The 23734-nt window shown below is 41.2% G+C and overlaps 1 protein-coding gene across 1 annotated transcript; it reads right to left on the minus strand.

Moving 5' to 3' along the window:
• Nucleotides 1-795: 795 nt before the first annotated feature.
• On the minus strand, nucleotides 796-23618 carry ttc39a (tetratricopeptide repeat domain 39A). Its single transcript, XM_070908296.1, has 21 exons — nucleotides 23412-23618; nucleotides 22088-22138; nucleotides 21840-21890; nucleotides 21408-21461; nucleotides 14845-14949; nucleotides 10192-10323; nucleotides 9453-9493; nucleotides 9088-9155; nucleotides 8769-8833; nucleotides 8512-8611; nucleotides 7789-7854; nucleotides 7025-7133; nucleotides 6860-6927; nucleotides 6712-6771; nucleotides 5788-5949; nucleotides 5081-5172; nucleotides 4808-4928; nucleotides 3834-3945; nucleotides 3476-3590; nucleotides 3111-3227; nucleotides 796-2800 (listed from the first exon to the last, which is right to left on the minus strand). The coding sequence occupies exons 1-21, from the start codon at nucleotides 23462-23464 to the stop codon at nucleotides 2686-2688; spliced, it is 1857 nt and encodes a 618-aa protein (XP_070764397.1). The 5' UTR covers nucleotides 23465-23618; the 3' UTR covers nucleotides 796-2685.
• Between the last annotated feature and the right edge of the window lie 116 nt (nucleotides 23619-23734).

Consider the following 23734-nt stretch of genomic DNA (forward strand, 5'->3'; position numbering starts at 1 on the left):
TTCCATACACAGCTGATGAATCTCCTCTCCCAGACGACGGGAGGGCTGCTCAGTTCAACAACAACAACCACCACATCCCTAAGCTAGCAGCTAGCCACACAAAGAGCTAGTCTGCTAACACCAGCTAGCACTCGCAGGGGAGCATCTACTCGGACGGCTAAAAAATCACGACTGAAACACCCTCACGGAATTTTATACCCCCGGAGACTGAGCAGCGAAGAAAATATGAATATCCCTCATTTAAAGTGACAAACCTGACCGCAGTTCTCTGACTGAAACCTCCCTGGGCTGTCAGGGACTTTCCATTTAGCAGCTGCCGAACAACGACAAAAGGTGGTGATGTAGCGACGATGGGCCAATGAGCTGTCACCTACATCCAGGAAGCGTTTACCCTCAGCCAATCAGATTCGTGCTCACATTGCCCTTCGCTAAAAACGTAAACACAGGGCTAAAATCGAGAAATGAGTCGTTGTTATTAAAATTTCAGGGCAGTTTTCTTATGACAGTACTAGCCTCAAAATATTACATGATCACCCACTAATTCACGGTTCTGTTACTGGTCAATTTAAGTCATCTTGTCTCAATTGAATATAATGTGTATACTATTCCAACACCCCTTGTATGCTTGCCCGCGGCTGCCATTGTCTTTCATATCAAGATGAGACGACAGTTGCAAAGATATGCATGCATGCATTGCCTCCTTGTTCTGCAAATACCACTTTGTACTGTACACATTGTATTTTGTGGTTCTGTTTGTGGTGCACAAAGGACAAAAAAAGACTACGACATGGGATGTGTTTTTTAGTTGCGTATCATCATTTCATCTTAAATTACAATAGAAACATTCATTATGTACAGGAATGTCATTCTGCTCAGTGGTAGCCGTGCCCATTACAATAAGCTGATTGTAAACATCACAATGCCACTAAATTTGGTTGAGAGTTCCTTTCAGGTATATCTGCAAAACCAAAGGGGGGAAAAAGACGCTTAATTAATTATTAGAAAATAAAATATGATTTGTTATTGGAATATTCACGATTACTGTTAAAACTACACTGAAAGGACATTTCCTCCACCATTAAAAAACATTGAAACTGACTCCTAGTCGTCATCTTGAATCCCAAACCATACTCTAATCATGAATAAATCAGCAGTGCTCTAATTGCAACACTTGAGACACCATCTGAGTTTCTAGGTTTTGGACACTCTGTTGCTGGGACACAGGCCTTCAAATAACCTCACCACCAGCACAATTAAAGGTGACCCATTTCTGTCTGATCATTTCAAGTATTTGGTCATATGCAGATTATTATTTGACACAGGGTTGTGGTTATTATGTTCAAGTCCTTCTATAGATGGTATCAAGCATGGCTGATATAGGAGCAGTTCACAAAGCAGGAAGACTGTGGTGGTTCCTGTTTAGAGCTTCATCACTCACTAAAGATGCAACAGGCGGACAAGCACACAGTCCTTCTGCTGCTCAGTGTGAATGGCCTGTTTGTTCAAGCTCAAGTACTGTTGGAGCCTGTCCCACACACCAGGAGGAGAAAAGGAGGGAGTCTGCCTTTCTAAAAGACACATTCATCTGTCCTCTTAAAATGGGACAATTTGTGTAAAAGGTGCCATTTACAGTATATAAATCTAAAGATCAACTCTCACTGCAACTCAGATTGTTTTACTCGAGTTTGCGTGGCCGTCTGATTTACATAGCTCTGTGCAAACACCACTGCATGTAACTGTAAATACAACAGGATTGCAGATTGGATCATTTCTTCAGAAGAAATTATTACACATGAATAAATTTGTGTCTTTCAATGTTTCAATAGGTTTCAAGGAAAAGAAGAAAATAAAATAAACAATAAAACATTCATTCTCTCTGAGAAACATTATGAACCAAAGCTTATGTAATGTAAAAGGGAATCCATCATACAAAGAATTCAAATATCTAAACATAGGTGAAACCTGTCAACCAAAATGTATCAAAGTAAACAGTACTAAACAGTGTCATAGTCCTCATGGACTATGTGGTGAGTTCCATGATATGATATATACCTGATGTCAAACTATGTCAACACATAAATATGTGTCATCCCCCGTCTACTCAATTTGGGCAATTAACTTTAATTTACATTAAATTAAAAGAAGTGGGAGAGCTTTGTATTAAACTTTGTATTAAGTGGAGTTAGTGTCAGTAATTATATGGGCTGTGTTTGGTACTCAGGCTCCATCAGATCCTACCCTACTACCCTGAACTTTATACCTTGGTGTAGTAGTAGAGGTAAACTGCAGTATATACTACAAAAGTGTAACCTTGTTTTCTACCCTAGTGCGCACCTTATGGGTGGCCACGGTGCTAGACAAACAAGCCTGCTAGAAGCAATGTTTCATAAATATAGGCACATTTCTCAACTTGTCTCTATTTGAAATCACACAAGGAAGTGGAGTTCATCACAATATAACTCTGGGAGAGGGCGTAGCTAACCTGCCTAATCCAGTCAGGGCCACATAGAGCTGCAGTCGCCCGTTGGGGCGGCACATACAAGATAAACAAGCATCCTTCTTCCCCTACCCTCCTGATGAAAAAAGAAATCATCCGCCTAAATGGGCGGGGCTGGGCTGAGTGTTGCATTGTGACACTGTGGAAACAGAAATCTGTCTCAGCTCTAGTGTGCCCTCCTCTGTCTGTTATGGGCTGGAGGGAACATGGGTGCCGTTCTCCACCGCGCCCTTGGCCTTGTGCAGAGCAGCTTGAATACGGAAGTGTGTCCGTGATTCCATCGAGTAGTTTTTGTAATTTTGCCTGAAACAGAGCAAAAAGAGTCATTTACAATCAAGTCAGGGGTAAATCTCAATCTAAATTCTTATTTCTCACATAGGCATTGTAATAAACCCTTAAATAACAAAGATGGTTTACAATATAGTCAAAGCAAACATTGTTGATCATTTAAAGTCAAAAGCGATGACTTGTACACTATGTGAGTTAGTATAAGGTACTGTAAACATTTCATTAAACTGCATCAAGCAAGTGGAGAATCTTTGATTTAAAAATGTTCTCCGTGAGTACAGATGGTTTGAACATGCTTTGAATATGCTCTGGTTGAAAGACTTACTTTGCCGTTTCTAGGAGTTTGATAGCTTCCTCTTTTCTGCCTTGCTCCAGACAAAGCAGGCCGTGCTCCAGCAGGGCATTAGGAACCAGGTAGTGGTCATACTTGATCTGAGACTCACTGCAGATAATGTCAGAACACAGTGATTATAGTATGTGTGGAGGAGAAGTCTGTATGATATATATATATCAACTGTTGTGCTGTTCGTTTTTCAAAACAGAACTGCCTTTATTCACCAGAGGATGTACAAAGAATATGATCGGGCTAAATGGTGATGACACACTGCAAGAAACTAGAGCATATAATTTTTTCTGGTTTGGTTAAGCGAACACTGTACACGTCTATGCACATTACTGAGAGAGGCTTACTTGCAGAGGACGAGGGTAAAGTAGTGTTCAGCCTCCTCTTGGTGCCCCAGGTGTTTGAGACACAGTCCCTTCAAGAGGCTCAGCAGACACTGATCATCTGTGGAGAACTCAGTCCCTGACAAACACAGAACAGGACAGTTAGGACCAACAGATTACAGAATAGGGTCAGTAATTCTGGACAAAAAGATTATATCTACAGACTATATAATTCTCAGAGATGCTCATGGTAAATTTAGCATCAGAATAGCATCTAAAATAAATGCAATCCACGTTAGCATATTCATATCAAAAGAAAAGAAAATTTCAATTTTAATGAATTAGAATGATCCTCTGGGCTCTGGTAAATCATTTTGCATACTTGGGCTGCTCTCGAGTTTAGCCTGTGCCTCATGCAGGGTCTTCAGCATGTCTTCAGTCAGGTCTTTGTGTTTGCCAATGACAGTGTAGCCATTCCAGATGTACATCATCTCCTAGACAACACACAAATACGCACAAATCGTGGAGTTTTCATTGATACAGGTGAACATAAAAAGTATTTTTTTCTGTGACAAACCTTAGCTCTCTTTATGGATCTGACTCTAACAAAGGTTATTCTTGTAACACCAGTTCTAAGAGTCCAGATGGATCCACCAAACCCTGCAAGTGTTGGTTGTATAAATGCCTATGGTACCTTAACCTGGCAGCCACAATGTCAGCAACTCAAGGAGTGGCAGAATGACAAGGTTAGAGAGCTCCACCTTTGCTCATAGAGCTAGGTTTACTAGGTTTTCTATTTCATACAGGCTTTGGCCTCTAACAAGCACTATAGGCTGATGGGGACAGAGCCCGATGCTTGCAACCCCTGCAAGGAGAACAAAAGGACACATGACAGAGGAAGGTAAAGGAGTGCTAAAGTGTGCAGCATATGGACCCAGGGGGGCCCATATCCTACTCAGACAAAACGTTCACTTTCTGATCCACCCCAGGCAGATGATGATAGACTTGTGAAATGCCATAATATTAGGCATTGAGCATTTGTTCTTTGTCAACCTTTGCTACAGGGTAAAATCTCTGTGAAACAGAACAAATGTTATGCATCGTAACCCTGGTTCTGTGAGCACTGGGCTGATTGGTCCAACCAGTACATATACATTTCAGCGCACTGCCCTCCAGGGTTAATGGGGAGGCTTACAGAGCTTGTTATAGGGCAAAGATTGTGTGAAACAAAACCACTAATTTCCCTGATATTTTTGATACAGTTACTTCAAAGAAACAATGCAACACACTGTAGTGTAAAAATCCAGTCATGCTACAAGCAATGCGAAATGGCGAACAGCCTGGTCCAGGACTGACCAGTGGAGGAGCAGGAAGAGGAATGGGGCTTTCTGCGAGGTAGCGACGAGCTTTCCTGATAGCAAACTTCTCTGTTGGTAAAGATTTTCCCGCTATTTTCTGCTTCAGCCCTGGGACCTGCCTGAAATATGAAAGTACACAAATGCATATCAGTAATATGGAGAAAATATGTGACACAGAGTTTTCAGTAATTACGCTGTCACGGTGAATCATCTCTGTTTCACTGTGGGTGCTGTGAGTACTTTCAGTAGTGCCTAAGCTCTGACTTCATACCTAAACAGAGTGAACGCAGTCTCCCCGAAGGTTAGGCAATCATCCGTAGTCAGCATGCTGAGGTAGGCTGCTTTCATATACGCATACGTAGCCTGAGAGAAGGAAAAAAGTGGTTACTACTGCAATCCCGTCTTTCATTTTTAAATGAGATGAGGAGAGGAACAACTCTGTGGAGTCAGAGCAGCACTGCAGAACTTCATTTTTAGTCTTTAGTATGGTTTCAAGACCAGTTTTATTTTCTGCCACTACAAGCTGCTGACTAGGCTTTCTGTCTCTCTAAACAGCATGAAATGTAGTTCATTTTCTTTTTCACTATCACTGTATGAGGTATGTGCCATAACCACTAGGCCACCAAGACACCCCCTAAGTCATGTGCTTTTTTTCTATGAGCTGAGAAAAGGTCAACGACATTTCTCTTCATGAAAACTACTTTGAATTTGATAAATCGAAAACATTTATCAAACTAAAAATAAGGTTGGTGTTCTTGTTTTATGAAAGGCTAACTCTAATGGCCACTCAACAACAGAGGTGTGCTGTGGTCCTTCAGCATCTCTGCTTTCATCAGGAATTTCTTATAGATTTGCAGGTTCATCAGCCAGAAATGTTCATAAACTCTTTTGCCTTACTTTGGTCTTCCCCATTACTTAGACAAACTTGCATTCATTAATTAGCCGGAACATATTCAGATCCCACACTCCATGGCCCACCTTGGACCAGGAGTTCTCCTTGCTGAGCAGGTCAGCGTAGAAGTAGGCCATCTTCCAGTGCCTCTTGTATGTGAAGCACCACATCAGCTCCCAGTAACACATGTGATGGAACTGCTTCCACTGCTGCTGAGCTTCACAGCACTCCTCAAAACGCTCGATAGCCTGGAAACATACAAACCACTGAACATTAAACATATTCAGAGTGAATGTTAATTTGTGGTGAGTGTGGACTCAATACAAATCATGTTTGAATGGGTCAAAGATTTAAGCAAATTGATTATTGACATGACTTAGTGTGATAAAAATAAAGGCAGCTTTCTTGCTGTGGTTTTTTTTAATTTCATTCTTGTTCAGGATAGTTTGTATTAAGCATTATGTGTAGAGGACACAGAGGGCTCAACTCAACTAAACAAATACTTAATCAACCGATGTGGACAAAGTCAATCGATGGACTTTGGCAATTACACTATTCCCCTTTAAATACAATTTATAAACACTTACATAATTACTTAGAAACATGTTTCTGTGTGTGCTTGAAGCTGCAATGTTTGCTTTGCAAGATAAACCCAAATGTACCATTCAGAAAGCACAAATTATTATTATCATCATGATCAACAAAGATCACAATACATCAGTTGTCACCAAGTCACATATTAACAAAGAAGCATTTGCTGTAGCATAGTCTGACATGGAGGCGGAGTCACAACTGAGCTGTGGAGTAAAAACATGAACATATCATTTAACAGACTCGTGCACTCAAATTCAAATGCAGGCTGACAGACACATGTTTACATAAGACACTTGCAGACATCAAGACATGTGTTATGGCATGATGCATAAAAATAAAACATGTCCTCATGAAAAGTGCAGTGGTCATTGTGGTTTTGTTTTGTTTTCAGAAGTATATAAAAGAAGGGCACTCACATCATCCAAGTTGCCTTTGATCACCTCTATTCGACCAGCGAAGAACAAGAAGATGGATCCCTGGGAGAAACACAGCCCACAGTATGTTTGGGAACAAGACACTTCTGATTATGCAGAAGAAAAAAAAACAAGTTTAATTCTGGCTAACCTTAGGATATTTTTTGAGATATGGCTGCAGCAGTTTCTCTGCATCTTCAACGTCTCCTTCTCCAGTGCCTGCGAGAGACAAACAGAAGAAAACCAGCTGAGATCCTCATCTGTTTCTGTGGTTGGTTGCAGCTGCATTTGTGTGTGTTTGTGTGTCCTTGCTCACCTAATATGAAGCTCATGAAGGTGTGATAACAGAGCAGCAGCATGTTACATAGGAAGGACCTGAAAGTGCTTTCTGCAGAGCCCTCCTGAAGCTGCTGAAGACCAAACTCCTGCATGAACACACACAAACACACACACATAGACGTGCACACATTAGCTCAGAACACACTAGTGCATTTTGGAGAAATCTTCTGCTCAGGAAACTGTTTTTTTTTTACTTTTAGGCATCCAATCTGAACAGCAAAATGTGCAAGTACATAGATATACAGGATGTGCAAGTTCACTGTGTCGAGATCATGTCTGCATAACTCTTGACACTCCAGATGTCTATAGAAGATGTCTTTTATCCCAAACAATATCAGGACCTCAACCCTGATTAACATAACTTTTCAGATTATTTTGTAAAGTGGAATCAAAAAAGTAAAAATAATTATTTTAGTACAACAAATGATAGTAAATCATGATCCAGAGAAATGGTACAGTCATTAGTTATTATGATCAATCTGTAAAAGTGTTTTCACTAAACGTGTCAGGTTCAGCACTGTCAACTCAGTAGTACTCATATGAGTTTCAACACATATCACAGGCAAGATTTACTGTCAGTCAATGAACCAGTGAAACTGCAATTACGGATTCAAATTCATGAGTTATCCACATGCACCTTTCATTGTTAACAGCAAAGGCTCAGTACTTCACACAGCACGGAACAATCCATCCACTGTCAAACACCTCTAACTCCACCCGTTGCGGCGTCTGTGCTCTCACCTTATTACCGGAGAAACCAACAAACTCCAGCAGCTTGAGTGTCCGTGTGGGCAACATGGAAATCATCTGCAGGAAGTAGACAAGCAGTGGAATTGACAGGCTAGCAGCGGAATTACAGCAGGATCCCTTTCTTTATAACTACAACACCAGTGGTTTCCAAGGAAATGATCTTGAATTTTATGAACATACTGTACAAGGGCCACGGGTTGTACAGTAATTACAGATGTTTCCACTGCAAATACGTGAAACAGGCGAACAATAACAGTAACATGTGCAAATGTCTAGGAACCCCAGATCATTTTCTGTACTTCACTTTACTTCTTTAATATAATTCATACATGAGAGAGTGAATAGGATTGGACTGTGCATGCAAAGAACATTTTTTATGTTAGATGCTCAGTAAATAAAAACATGCACAGAAGAGCAGAATAACAACATGTGATTGGCTATAATCTAACACCGATCAATCATTGCTGCATGAGGAGCACTAACCTCAAAACACAAGGCTTGTCTGCATGTTAGGTAATAGCTACTCTTACTTGATGTTTATATTCTGCTCTTTATGAGTTTCTGTTTAATTATGAGCATCTTCAGTATCCCAATAAATGTAAGGCAACTTACATACTTTCTGAGAGTCGTTTGTCCCACAATTCACGACGTGAACTACTACTACTCTTTGAGCCATGTATGTTTACAAGTGCAAACATTCAGCCTTCTACTTACTAGATTAAAGGCTCCTACTCCCAGTTTGACACCACCCTCAAAATGGCCATGGTTGTCACCATGAGTGTATCCAGAGGACTGCAGGACTGTGTGAAGCTCTCTGTAAAGATAAAAGATAAAGGAAGTAGTTCAAGAGGGCTTCACAAGGTAATGGGGAAAAAAGAAAAAGGGAACTAAAAAAAGGTCTGATAGGAAACTGGGAATAACACAAACATGACGAGATGAGACCAGAGATATTCTGGACTTCAGGTTCTCACTTGTATGTCTGGTAGCTGTTCCTCACTTTGATTCCCCCTTTGATGAAACTGATCATGTTTTCATCCTGGACAGGGAGGGAGCAAGACAGCAGGCGAGGTAAGGGAAATTATTTATTTTAGTTTTTCAAAATTATTTTCAGTTTGGTTAGGTTTAGACACCAAAACTACTTGGTTAGATTTAGGAAAAGATCATGGTTTGGGTTAAAATTGACCCTTTCACAGCATTAACCGCATGTTAGAAAGCCTTTCTGGCAGACAGGCTTAAGGGCTAACTTCTCCCCAGTGCAAGCATGCTATCTGGGTAGGCCTAGCTCCTGACCTGAAGGAAGGTGAGTGCTGCCCTCTGCAGGAGACACTCGGCGTAGCAAACCTCCGCGTGGAGTTCCTCTGAGGTGAAAATGATAACACACAGTTATCTTCAGTCAGACAGTCTGAAAGCTGCAGTATAATGGCCAAACACACACACACACACACACACACATACACATGCATATACAGTACTTTAACATGAGTGCACACACACACTAGAGGCAAAGATTCAAACTAGAGGGCACACGGGCTCAAGAACACATTCAAGTGCTCGCACATCCAAAGCACAACTGAAACTGCTACTTTAATACTGATATTATGAATTAATAACTAATAATTAATAACACATCTCAGTCAATACAGGACTTCACTGACCTTCTGTGAAGCTTTTGGAGAAGGTTGACCTCTTGCGGTGCCTGATTGAGAAAGCACAAAACAGAAAAACAACATCATCAGTCATCAGTGCATCTGTTCCACTGATTGTTTTTCAGCAGTGCTGCACTGTCCCGCATTTCTCTGCTTATCTTGTTTCTATGCAAATCAGTGACTCAGCCTCTTTTCCAGTAAAGACAGGATGCTGAGCTGCTGCAGGTTGAAGTTACCACAAGGTGCTGACCGTGCAGTAAATGCCCTACCTAACAGTCATAACACTGAAACGGAAAACTGTAACTCTGACCTAAGATCAGTGTGCTTGTGTGTGTGTGTGTGTGTGTGTGTGTGTGTGTGTGTGTGTGTGTGTGTGTGCGTGTGTGTGTCTGGGTGGGCTTATGAGATCTACTGTTAGTCCAGCTCTGAGTCATGACAGATTCTCAAAGTGGCTCCAGGACAAATATTCACGGACAGTTGTGACATTCAATGAGTCTGGATGATCTCAGCATGTTCTCTGGTTTTGGCATGATGTTATTAATGGGAACCAGTGTTCAAAAGATACAGTATCATGTGTCTAAATCCGCAGTATCAGTGCTGATTTGTCACTAAAATCGAAATTTTCTTGCTTGTCTCTGGCTCAAAATTTGCTTCTGCAGCTGTCTAGAGATGAACTAAAAACAAATGCCCTGTCACAGTTTATCAGCTGGTCATTGTGGCATTATTTCACCCTGGTTTTAAGTCCTACCGCTGACAGAGAGCCTGGGCCTCCTTCATGGTGTTTCCTGCAGCCAGGATGTGTTGGGGTTCAAAGGTCATCATGGCCTGCATCTCCAGGATGGTGGCATAGGTCAGAGCGTGGTACATGCTGTCTTTAGTTCTGTAAAAAGACAACACACAATATTTGTTTTCAGTTATATTGCACTGGCCTCGAAAATGAAAGAGGAAGTTATAGATATAAAACGACATATTGATTAAGATAGCTCCTGTGCTGTTTCTGTTGTTTTGACAGAGATAATGACGAGGGAAGAAAAACACTTTTGTTTGAATAAGAGAAGATTCGTATAGAAGTCACTTAATCAGGCAGTACAAATGGGAGATGGAACAACGTGGGCACGGATCATGAAAAGCTGTAGTCAGATAATCAATTTCTGCTAACGACAGAGACATGTGATTGAATACTTGGAAGGCTAACCCTACCAGTAAACAGTGAGTGTCTATTTATACATGTGGTTGTTGTCACATCACGTCCTGTGTTTAACAAGAGTGTGTACAGGTTTTACATTGATGAAGGATGTGTTTGATGTCACACACATTTTTCCAGTAGATGTACTTGTTGTTCCAGTTAAGGGAGCTTGTCGTTCTAGTTATAACCCATTTGAACTAATTACTTTTAAAAAAAACGAAAACAAAACAAAACATAGGGCTTTGGCATTCATATGCTGTCCTGCTGAAGTCATTTGATGGTTTAAATAGCTTTATATATTCTGTGTTTTTACCTATGTATTGTATGTGTGTGCGTGTATTTCACACATGCACACAAACATAAAGGCAGAGGTGTGTAGAGAGGAATGCTGTCAGTCTGCATAACTGACATTACGCCGCTGTTCACCACAGACTGACTTATGTGACCGATGTTACTGATGTTACTCTGAGCTCCAACCAGTCGTTCTTCGTGGACAGTGGAAACTAAATTTGCATCAACAGAGTTTTGTTATCAATGGAAATAGAGCACAGAGACACACCGCCACGTTAATCCTGTTTAACTTTACTTTTATTATTAGATACATCTGATAAAGATAGAGGAGATAAAGGAGAAGCAGACAGAGGTGAAAGTGGTGTCCTCCATGTGACTCTTAGCTTGTCAGGGACATTTAACTGCAGCAATAAATCAGCTAGTAGACAGGAAGCATTTGCTGAGCTTCAACTCATCCCCCTAAAGGAATAAATATTATTAATTTGAATGAAGTGACAATAAGAACCAACTCAGTAACAACCATGAAGCAACAGCAGAGAGTGAGAGGAGGCGGAGGTACGGACTGAGAAGCAGAGAGATTTGCCTGTCTTACATTTCCATTGCGTCAGGCTTATGTAAGACACCCAAACTGAAGCTGAGAAACCTTTTAAGATGGAGCTGTGAGGTAAATTGAATTGCTCGTAGCTGCGCTGAAAGTGGCTGAGAATTCCAAATATTTCCCAGCAGTACTCAGATATTTTTCAATCAGCGTCACTTCAGGGCTCAGGGATACAAGGAGCCGGGTGTCCCACATATTTTCACCACAACATTCCATGACGCAAGGGAAGAGTTGTGTTTTGTGTTCAGCTCTGCACGTGTTAGCAACAATCAGGAAGTGCAGAGATGGCGAGAGAGCGTCTCTACATGCAAAACAGCTTATTTCTGTCATTGTTTCAAGTGTGAAAGTTGCAGAAAATGTGTAGCTAAGGTCCAAAATTAGATTACAACCAAAAATAGTGACATCTTTTCTGAAAAGTCATGACACTTTAAGGAGACAGGCACAGTTCAGTAGGAACAACATCACAACTAGTTGCCGTCAGTCGCTGTAATGTAGATGTACTTCATACTTCTCCAGAACACCTCCTGCACCGACTCCCTGCTGCAGCTGTGAGGAATGGAGCAGGACAGCGAGATGGGAGAATAAGATTGCACTGTTTAGGCTGCACTGGGTTTGGTGGCATGTTTGAACAGAGTGCTGGCAAATAAAAGTAAGCCTGCTGATGGATACCTCCGGGATTCAAAGGCTGATCAAGAAAAAAAAACAAAACACTTGACTTGTTACTTAGCAGGCATGTTTCTACAGTGTTGTAGATGAGTCTGCAGTGGCTCCTTGACTACGAGAAACTGCCTGGGCCTCAAATATCTGAGCCCTATAAGAGAGTAGCAATTTAAAGAGCTAGCTCAGCGTATAGGCTTATATGACGTGGAATGAGTCGCTCGCTGGTAGTGATATTGATGCGTGGACAATAGTTCAGACTACACATCCTCTACTCAGAAATATTAAAGCGAGGGGGCATCCTGTAAGGCTGAAATTAACCACAGCAAATGAGACCAGTAGATAAAAACATTTTAAACCACAACACAGCACTCAAAACCTTTCAGTCATCCTACAAGATAATCTTCAATACATTTTGAATCTCTTCACAGACCTCCTCTGTGTTATGAATAGTTCATAGGAGTTTCTGTCACACACTTTTGTCCAAAGGAACTTCACATCTTCACATCTACACAGTCTACCATCTGAGCTACAGGTGCCCCTCTACCTCGCAAAGGAGTCGGTCAAACCAATGTATGTCAAAAAAAATCTGAACTAACCCTTTAAGACCAAGGTGATCCAAAAGATTCAACATCCCTCAATATTCTGAAATATCTAATTCACACATGGCATCAATATAATTGTCCCCATAACAACAATCAGTAGCTCAATGATTAACTCACAGAGAAACAAACCAGTCAAATATTTTTATTTATTAAAATATATTTAAACTAACTCTGTCTTCCTCCCAATGCATTCTGGGACAGGCCCCAGCTGTCACTGACCATAAACAGGAATGTAAGGGTAAAAGTAACAGGCATATGATTGACTGAAGTACATGCAGATAATGAAAGCTCCCTAAAAGAGTCTCCAGTATTTTGGTTTCAGTGTGTGTGTGTGTGTGTGTGTGTGTGTGTGTGTGTGTGTGTGTGTGTGTGTGTGCTGCAGAGACTCTAGTATACCTTTGTTACACCTGACTGCGTCAGAACACAGCTGAAGGAAGGGGAAAGGAGGCGCAGATCAAAGAAGGAGGGAATTGGAAAGCATACGTGGACTACAGCAGAGGACAAGACAAACACAGAGGAGGACGAGGAAATCTTCTGCTGGTGTTTCACATCCTCAGGACTGCTTGTCCCCGAAGTCTTTCAGAGTATCTCTCTCAAAATAAGCAGATGTCATCACACCTTACATAATGTTACATAAGTCTGATGCCTCAAGCTTCATCACAAAACCTTTTTCTGAGCAGCAAACAGGAAATTTCAGAGGAGGTTGTGGGTGTTATCGGGTTTTGTAGAAACCAAACAAAATAAAACCCTGCCTCAATTTGATTTAAGTGCTGCATTCATGTGTAAAACAACACTTTCATTTGACTGTTAAAACTAGGGAGAGTCTGGAGGGAAGGAAACAGCGATTTCTCAGCAACTTAGCAACTATACACACCTAAGAAGGACATTTAGTGAGTAAAGACCACAATAAAACCACAATAGCCTCTGATTATTAAAGGATAGACCTGTCTTATCTCTTAAGTTTCAATCTGCACTGATTTCTGTCCGACTGCATGTGTCAAATCCAACCATCTGGGGCTCAAAACAGCTTCAAACACGTACATATTTGCAACTAGTGTTTGTTCAGATGCACTTCAGCGACTGAAAGAGGCAGAGATAGCGCACACAGAGCTGTGGGAATACAACATCGAGACAGATATGAGGACACCCGCTGAGCTGACAGTCTGTCTCAGCCTCAGGTGGCAGCAGCTAGAGGTGTCGTTGAGGTGGATTTAGACAGATTTTACTCCAGGCTGTAATATTCCACAAATCCAGATTTAAATTCTAAAGCATATTATGACTATGACAGCCACTTGGCAACAGAGTATTTATGTAATGAAAGTCATAATTGAGTCTGAGCTAAGAAATCAAACAAATGACATCACTCTTTTTCAACACTTAACAGTGACAAACACACCAAACAAACATTAAACACACCAAACTGACAATAGGCCATCGATCTAGCCGTTGTACAAAATTACAAAAAGAAAGTACAGGCCGACAAGAGGCTGTTCTTCTGTCTCGGTGCAAAACTGAAAAGAAGAAACTGGGGCTAAGGAGTGGCCCACAGTCCCAGAGAAGAAATAGAGGGTGGAGGATAATGGCGATAGTGTGATAAAGGTTCTGATAATAGAGGAGAGAATGAGCAGTGAATAATGGAGTAACTTGATGACACAGTGTTAAAATACAAAGCCAGAGGCAGGGTGTGAGCCCAGAGAGGGAGTCTGTGTTTGTGATTGTGATTCAAAGCGACATGTCAATCATGTAAAATCGTCTAACCGGCATCAGCAGAAAACACCAAAGTACCTTTAGCCCTCCCTGATGTAGACACTAGTATCTCTGTTTCTGACACGGTGCCAAGGACTGGGTATTTAAACTTTAAAATGAGTGTCTTAGGCCTATTGCCTGTGAATGCAGTTTCCTGTTGAAAATCCCAAAATATAGTTGCTGTGATGCATAACATCAGCTGTTTGTTTCTAATTCATTATATTTGTCCATGAAAGCACAAAGCCAGGTGGGTCAGAACTCGACCGGAGCTGAGAGCAGAGCAGCTGTATAAGCAGGTGGTTCAGGTTGTTCTCCTACCTGCATTTGAGCCGGGCCTGCGCCTCCTCAAAGTGGTTTCTGAGGAACAGATCCAGGGCAGCCATGCAGTCCTCCAGAGCCAGCGACAGGTCTGACCGCGTGCACCTGCAGAACCAAAACAAACAAATAAGCCAAAATTGAGCAGTTCTGATCCCTTGAAATATCAACATTGATAACTTCAAGAGGAACAATGTTTTACTGAAAAATGATACGGTTGTTAAATGTGTTTGTATTTGAGTGTTCAAAAGTGCTCAAAAAGTCAATCAAGTTCATTACAATTTCACAGGTTGGCAATACAAACATTCCCTAAAACCATCTTTAAGTGGACATTTTTTCAAATGAATTTCATATTTGAAGATCCACGTCACCTTACTCTGTTCTGCCACCCCTCAGTATCTCTACCTGTCTCCCTCACTACTGCAGTGACCCTGTTCTCATTTGCAACAAAAAAGGCAGTCTCCAGACACTGACCTGAGAGTGGGATCTTGATATTATCTCAGTTTACTCACATATAGCTCCTTTATTCAACCCTCTCCACTTCTCTACTACAAGGGAAACAGAAACACAGGCAGGGTGAGTCAGACAAGCAAGTTGGCTCAAGAGTGTTGTTGCTGTTAGTGTTGTTGCTGTTTGCATCACACTGCACATTACAGAGGGAATTGGCATAAATTACAGTACTTTCACAGTCACCAAGATCAGGGACCAGTTTTGGTCATAATTGAATATACTATGATTTTCTATTTTGTACACAAGACATCTATTGCATGTCTGTCCGTCCTGCTCATCCTGAGGTTTCTTCCATTTTTTCCCTGTTAAAAGAGTTTTTTCGAATCGAGGGTCTGAGGACAGAGGGCCTTGCATGCGGCACAGATTGTAAAACCCCTTGAGGCAAAGTGTGGTTTGTGATATTGCGTTATATAAATTAAGTTGACTTCATTCGACTTGACTTTTGAATAAGATCATTCTTGTAAATACAACTCACAGCTGTGAGCTGTCTTTGTGAAAGCGACAAGCTACTGATGACTATTGATAATGTTGCTGCTCAATTAGAGTTCATTACATGGTGCACATGACCCTCGCGTGACGAATGCCTAGTGTGGCCAAACTGGGCACAAGTCTTGACTGAGAATCCCTTCATCACAAGGCTCCCTCCTCTTTGATTTCACTCACTGTGCCCATGGCGGATCTGTTTAAATGTGTGTTTTATTTCTGCAGCACACAGCATGTGAAAAACACATTGACAATCAGCTTAATGAGCTGAACAAATGAATTAATTTGATGGTAAATCTGAAACACTAATGTTATTCAACATTAAGATGATTTATCTCTTTCATCTGAATCATGACTTGTTTGTTTTGTAGAATTATGCTTTTTTTTCCAGAGATTCAGTTATTTGCTGTTTATGTCAATTTGCAAAAAGTGGCATCTTTTCTTGTTGTTGTCCATTAGTTTGTTTTGTTATTGATGTGTTTTTGTGAAACAGGACCTTGATTTCTATTTTGTCTCATCTTGTAATGCAGTTTGGTGATGTGCTTTGAACTTCCTGGCCACTGTATTTATCACATGAGCATGTCAGCCAGTCCGCCAGTATTACCTCTTTAACTCAGCAGCAAACATTAGACGGATGCAGAAGACTAGAAGAGCACAAACTGAGCAAACACAACCACAGCAAATATGCATAACAGCAATGACTAACAGACAGCATTCACTTTACATTCCTGTCCATTGGAAACACAGACGAACCATAAACTCATCACACACACACACACACACACACTGGTACAGCTCTGGCTAATGACATGCGGGTGACTGCCGTGTTCACCATATGACCAGCAGCAAGCTGAGCTTCCTGATAACAGCAGGACACTCACAATGACAACAGAGACATGTATGTTCAGGATACATATAAACATTTCAGGCACCAAAGTTTAAGTTTCAGTAATGAATAATTGTTATACTCAAAGGTTACGTGGGACGTGGGAACTATAATACATAGCATTACAATAATAAACTTTAGTTATATTCAGCCATTTTATAATTGAGTGCCTACTAACAACAAAACAATGAGACATACAGGGATCAATAACACAAACACTAATAATTCCAGGAGGATATTAAAACAGGGAAGCACACTGTGCATAAGTTTATGTCATTGATTTCAAGGATAATGCTGCAGAGTCACATGTCCTCCCCCAGTGGCCACTGACTAAATCCAACCAGAGCTTTCTCTACTGTGTCGTACCAGTTTTCTCTCTGTGTGAATTTCGGTGCAGTGGCTGCCTTCTGTCACTTTGACTTACAACAACGAGTTTACAGGAGAACTAGAAGCAATCAGATGCAGCTATTGTCTTTAATACTTTTAATACCTACAAACTTTGTAATTGTCTCACTGTTCTTGTGCTGACTCTGCAGTGACTATATTCATTCCCTGAACCTTCACCTTAACCATAACTATCAAAAACACATGCCTTGATCTTGACTCTAACTCTAATCTGAGTCTTCACTGTAATCTAAACCCTACAACCAAGTCTTAACCCCTCAGATACAGTATTTATATCACTATTTATTATTCAGTCTTCTTAAAGGGGTTATGACCTTGCTGGAGTCTAATCACCTGTTACATTCAGCGCATAACCTCATCAATAATAAATGTCAATAATTGTTGAGGGACTATGGTATTTTGGAGAGCTTATTTACTTATCTGACATAAACAGACAGTAACAGCAGGTACAGTGTGCAGATAACGTAATGGCTCTGATCAGCCTTCCTGTGGTTCAAATTGTTTATGTTGTTTATGCAGGGGCAAATAATCAATTCAGTAAATAATAGAAGTTAGCATGTTGACAGCATGCTAACAATCAGTGGCGTCATCATTTCCTTAATAGCTGGAAATTAACTCAACTGGTCCTGATTGACTGGAAGACAGGATTTTGACAGGATAACACCTTAAAGACAATCTGAGGCCTGAGGACACCAAAAGGAGAAGAAGCCAGCTCTCAGTAGGTGAGGGAAGATTATCATACAGTACAGGAATCTGTGCTTTAAATGGAGGGAATAATTGACAATTGTATGCAGGAAAGACAAGGCATGACCACCAGCACAATGAGGAGAGTCTGTTAGGTTCAGGATGTGCACACTACGCATTGTCCCAATAATTTAATTGGACTTCAAGTCAGCGAGTCTGAAATTCTGGGTTGATTTCTCCAGAGAGCAACTTTCACAATGATGATCATTATCAGTGAGGCACACAAACACACATACAGATAAAGCCACACAACCACTATTCATAAACGCACCCCTGCATGTTCTCATGAAAACCTGAATGCACACACACACACACACACACACACACACACACTCCTCCAAGAGTGACGAAGCATTAGTTTATCGACTGAGGCCTCATAGCGTTGAGCTGTGACACAAAAGAGCCGAGCTGCTCCTACAATAAACCGAGCAAGTCTGTCCACATGCCTGAGTGTCACAGCTACTACACACACACACACACACACACACACACACACACACACACACACAACAAACACTAACAGAGCATCTAACAGACGATCTTACAAACACACACCATCCAAACATGCAGCAAGTATCTTACCCATTTGACAGATTATCTTCCTCTCCTGACATTTTCATCTGGCAAAGTGTTTGTGTGTGTGTGTGTGTGTGTGTGTGTGTGTGTGTGTGTGTGTGTGTGTGTGTGTGTGTGTGTGTGTGTGTGTGTGTGATAGAGAGACGGAGAAAGAGAAAGAGAAAGAGGACAGAGATAAAAAAGAATTGCAGAAGTGAATGTGAGCCTGGGGCCTTTCCAGCAGTGCAGAGTAATGGTCTATGTCTCAGCAGCCGCAGCAGCAGCAGCAGAAGGGCAGGCGGGTGAAAGAGACAGAGAGAGAGACAGAGGGAAGACTGAAGAAGAGAGGGAGGGAGGGAGGGAGGGAGAAAGGGAGGAGGAAGGACGCAGCAGCAACAGCAGATCTTAATAAGATTGGGATGACTATCACACAAGAGGGGAGAATACACAGTCTATCTGTGCTGCCTCTAACACACGCACACACACACATACAAAAAACCTGTCCCACATCTTCCGATCATCACCCTAATGCTACACACTGCAGTCTCTGCTCTGATTGGTCAATGCAAAGTCAGGGGCAGGGCTAAAAGCCCACGACTTTTTTTTATGTAATGAAAAAAATAAAAGAATAAGAGGACAGAGTGATGGCTTAACGAAGAAACAAGTTACATTCAAAACTTCCTGCTGCTATAGCTGAGAGAGGGATAGAAAAAGAGAGTGCTGGTGCGTAGTGGGAATGTCAGCTGGCCCAGTCTGCTGCAGTGGCAGAGCCTGAACACTGCAGTGACCAGAGAGTCCAGAAATAGAAGACACAGATGCAGTACAGTGGCTCATACTGTGGATACACAGGAGCTAAAGTGAAATCATGAATGAAATGTAGGCACAGTTCCATGAGTTACTGCAGATCGTCACTCTCCCATCAGATGTGCATGAGAGAGAGAGAGAGGGAGGGAGAGATGTTCGCACACTTGAAAGCAGAAGACATATCAGCTTCAGTTCAGAGAAGACTGACTCGAAGAACGTCTCACATCTGTGGTGATTAAGAGATGTGCCACACTTGACAAATGGCCCTCTTTATTGACAATCTGACATGACATAGCAGGACAACCACAGGTATGATTAATAATATTAACAAGGGTTACACTCTATTTAGCTTTACTAGGTGAGAACGAGGACACAGGCTAACTGATACGCTAAATGGAACGGCGCCATCATTAAAGGCTTAATTACAGCTGTGTGTTTCCTGCCATGACAAATCAAAATGTCTGCTGTGAAAAAGATCCATTATCTTATGTCAGAAAATGGTTATGAATCATTTCCAAAAGTGGTAAACAGGATTTAATACACTCTAGGAACTATACTATAACTATAACTCAAAGATAATCAGGTTAACTATCCAATGAGACAAAGAAAAGCAGCAAATCCTCACATTTGAGAAACTAAAACAAGGGAATGTTTGGTATTTTTGCTTGAAAAATGAATTTATCAATTGACTAATCAATTTTTTATTAATTGTTTCAGTGCTGAACTGCATAACTGGGTTATCTTGGTAGACAGAAGTGAATCACTTACAAGACTATAAATCCAAATCTGGAGATCCTCCTTAATAGAAAATATTATTTCTCTCCATCAAGCCAGAGGAAAATATTAAACATACAGTAGCTCTGTAGCACACTCACACAAGCACATACACATTCTATTATCAACGCCGCCAACATCTAGAAAGCATAAAGATCACACTCATGTGACTGTGTCTAAGTGCTCATCACGTTTGACATATTTCTTTGCCCATAAAAAAACACAGCTACAAGAGCAAAGCACTTTGCACCTGCACAGAAACATGAGGGGAAGTCCCTCTATCTTTATAGACTGTAGTAAAAATAAAAGCTTCATTTTTTTTGCTTCCATGTGTGTGCTGTGAGGAGCACGGAGAGTCACGGGTTTAAGGTGGAGATAATTGGATTTGATATGCAGCTGCCCTCATGGTGGACAATTGGATTTGGAAACAAAACAAGGATTTATGACTCCAGAGATGTTGCCATTTCAAACTATCAAGGCTTTTAGCTTAATATAATAACAACCAAATATCTACTTCTTTTATGTGCCACACAATAGTGACTCATCCGAAACATTTGTTGTTCTAAACTACTACGTCTTTTCCTTAAACAACCCTCAATGAAAAGGATATGATGCAAAAACAAGACTTTATAGCCAATAATGACCATTGATAACATATTTCTTCCAATGAGGTGAAATAATCTGAATTTGAAAGTATGTAGTTAGAATGATGCAGCTCGAGCATTAAGGCATGTAGTCATTACTTGCAACTAAAATGGATTTGTGCCATAAAGAAAAACAAATTGTTCTCTCATATCTGTCCATATGTCCATTTTACCTTTGGACACTGTCAGGCTAGCTGTTTCCCCCTGTTTCCAGTCTTTATGCTAAGCTAAGCTAACTGTCTCCTAGCTGTAGCTTCATATTTAGCGTACAGAGCATGTTATCAATCTTCTCATTTAACTCAGCAAGAAAGCAAATGAGCGTATGTCCCAAAATATATTGTAAAGACTAACTAACTAAAACTGAATGTGTAACCTTTGTTCAAGTCAGTTCCCTCCCTCAAATCCTCCTCAGGCTACCTAGAAATCCTTTACATGCCTTGACAGACGCAGGATTAAGACTATTGAATAAGCAGCTGGTTCATGTTTGTACTCATCCGGTCACAACTCGACAGAGAGAGGTGGGAGGTGATTCCCTGGTTCTCTCTGTCTGAATTATCGATATGTCAAACGGCAGGGAGAAGCTGCGTTAATGCCAGTGACCTTTTGATGACCTTTAACTCAACATGTCACTAATATAGTCCTTCGAGTCCCCTCACAGCGACTCACTGTCACACGGTGCTGTGAGGAGTTTTCAAGAGGAATTCCCGCAAATCTCTCTGTTGTGAGTTTTGCTTTGTGATCACTTCACTGTCCAGTCTCACCCATTTGATGGATTTGTTGATTCCAGAGCGTCTTTGTTTCCCGGTAGCTGCAACCTGAAACAGAGGAACAAAATCAAGGCTGTTTAGAGAAAAGAAGAGGAATCTCAAGGGATTGAAAACCAGCTGAAAGGCCAGCTATTGTTTGAGGAACATGATCATGAGAGCCATAGAAACACGGACACCGATACATGTGGACACTCCCAGGCTGTTTATTTCTTGGTAATGATTTGTTGAGGACACTTCTCTAGAAATTAACGTCAAGCTTTTTGGGGAAATGTCTGTGAAATCTGATTAACGATAAAAACACAGAAATACTCAAAACCTTTACTTTAAAAAAAACACTGTAAACTGTAATCCAGAATATGCTTTTATCAGATTTTGTTATTTATTTAATATATGTCCTTCAGTGGTCTTCAATTCAAAGACACTCACCTGAAGTCTGTGATGATGGGATCCAGTTCTGGACTGTTTATGACTGACAACCTGGGAAAACAAATAAAAGTTAATCTGTATACGACAGCATGTCTGTAGGAGTTAAAATGCTAACAACTGGTGAACTGACGAGGCTCATCATTACACTGTTATTAAACCGTGCAGCTCAGGTTTGTTGTTTTCTTTGTGACACCGCTGATTGTTCCTGACTGTAAGAATAAAGGACTGGGTGCACAATGTGAACGTACCGGCTCGGGGAGTCCGGGCCGTCAGGTACGTCTTGTGCCTGCACGGCGTCCCTGTGAAGAGGTCAAAGGTCAATTTAGAGAGAACGTGAGAATGGCTCTCATGATGGTGAGAGGAGGATTTGTGCTATGACACTGGAGGTCCGACCTGAAGGTCTGAGGAGGACTCGAGAGTTTCGTACAGATACTTTCAACTAAAAACGTTACCAGCATATTAAAACTATATGTGATGAATAAGAGAGGACATCAAATGCAAGTTAAAAAGTTTTCATTACACTTCACGTGGAAACAACAAGCACACTAATAATGTTGAGGGGCCAACAACAAAGAAGCACATGTCAGAAGTAACAACACTTTAATGTGCAAGGATTAAGTGCTACCAACGGAATTGTATTTAAGCCAGTGTGAAGCTTCTGAAACAGCGTTCAGGCTTTAATTCTTAGGTTAGGGTTAGATCAGTGGTCTTCAGCTTGTGACCCCCCGCACATGTGAGCGTCATCACAGGCTGCATGTCTGCGAGACACCTGGAGAGGAACTATACAGTGTTTGACAAGAAAAAAGCTGAGAGAAAAGTCAGAAAGTAAACATGATTTGGTGTAGCTGAATTCAGTTATTTACTGTTTTGCACTCGCTAATCATCACATTAAATCCAATCCTTTTTTCCAACTTATACCACCTCCAAATGATTTATTTAGATTAATTTACTCATAGCAGTTTGCAAAATCGATCTGCTAAATGCAGCTGTAGAGATGAGACAAAGAACAACAAAATAACAAAAAAAGGCATCAGAAAAATTACTACTTAAATTTTATGTTTTGAAATCAAAAACTGTATCTCAGCACACTGCATCGACACTGAAAGCCTGCCTGACCACATCATGAATGCAATGTTGTTTGACAGGCTTCCAGGAGCAGTTAGACGGATCATGAAACCAGACTTCACCTACAGAACAGTGATTTTTCCGACTGGCTGACAGCGGTCAGACTGTGGATTTATTAGCTCCTTTAGTTGACTGTCAAACACACACTTTAGTTTTATTTCTGAAAGGTGATCAGTGGCAGCTTTTGTTACAGTGAGATATATGAATCTGACCACGGATCACGTCTCTGGTGTAAACCGCTCAGAGGAGAGTGTGTGTGGTCTACAGAGGATCCATCAGGGTCCTGAACATGTCAGTCTCAGTGAGATGACACAAGCACAGTCACATCATGATACTCACAAAGTGCGATTCAATTCTCACTGTCGGCCGCACCATGAACACAGACAAGTACGGACAGGGTCAGGACTTGCACTGATTTTCGGGAGCTTTCACTTCTCTTCTACTCACTTTTGGCTGTCATTTTTCTTCACGCTTCGTCTCCAGTTGGTGATAAAACTCATTCCACAGCACTGGGATCCGGTGAAACAGCAGAATTACCCCGGAGAGAGCAGCTTCACAGCGCGGGCATGGGTGGACAGACGGACAGACGGACAGGAGGAAGAGGAGCAGCTGACTGACAGGAATGAATGTTCAACAGCCGCTGTGCGCCTTCCTCCTTCCTGACGTGTAAAGGTGTGCTGCTCTCATCATAATGACTTTATGTGCACTGTACTGTGGCTGCTGCAGGTCCAGGCTTCACGGTCCTAAAGCCCTCCATATTATGACCACAA

Source organism: Enoplosus armatus, chromosome 7 (assembly GCF_043641665.1).
Source record: "Enoplosus armatus isolate fEnoArm2 chromosome 7, fEnoArm2.hap1, whole genome shotgun sequence".
Lineage (NCBI taxonomy): Eukaryota > Metazoa > Chordata > Actinopteri > Centrarchiformes > Enoplosidae > Enoplosus > Enoplosus armatus.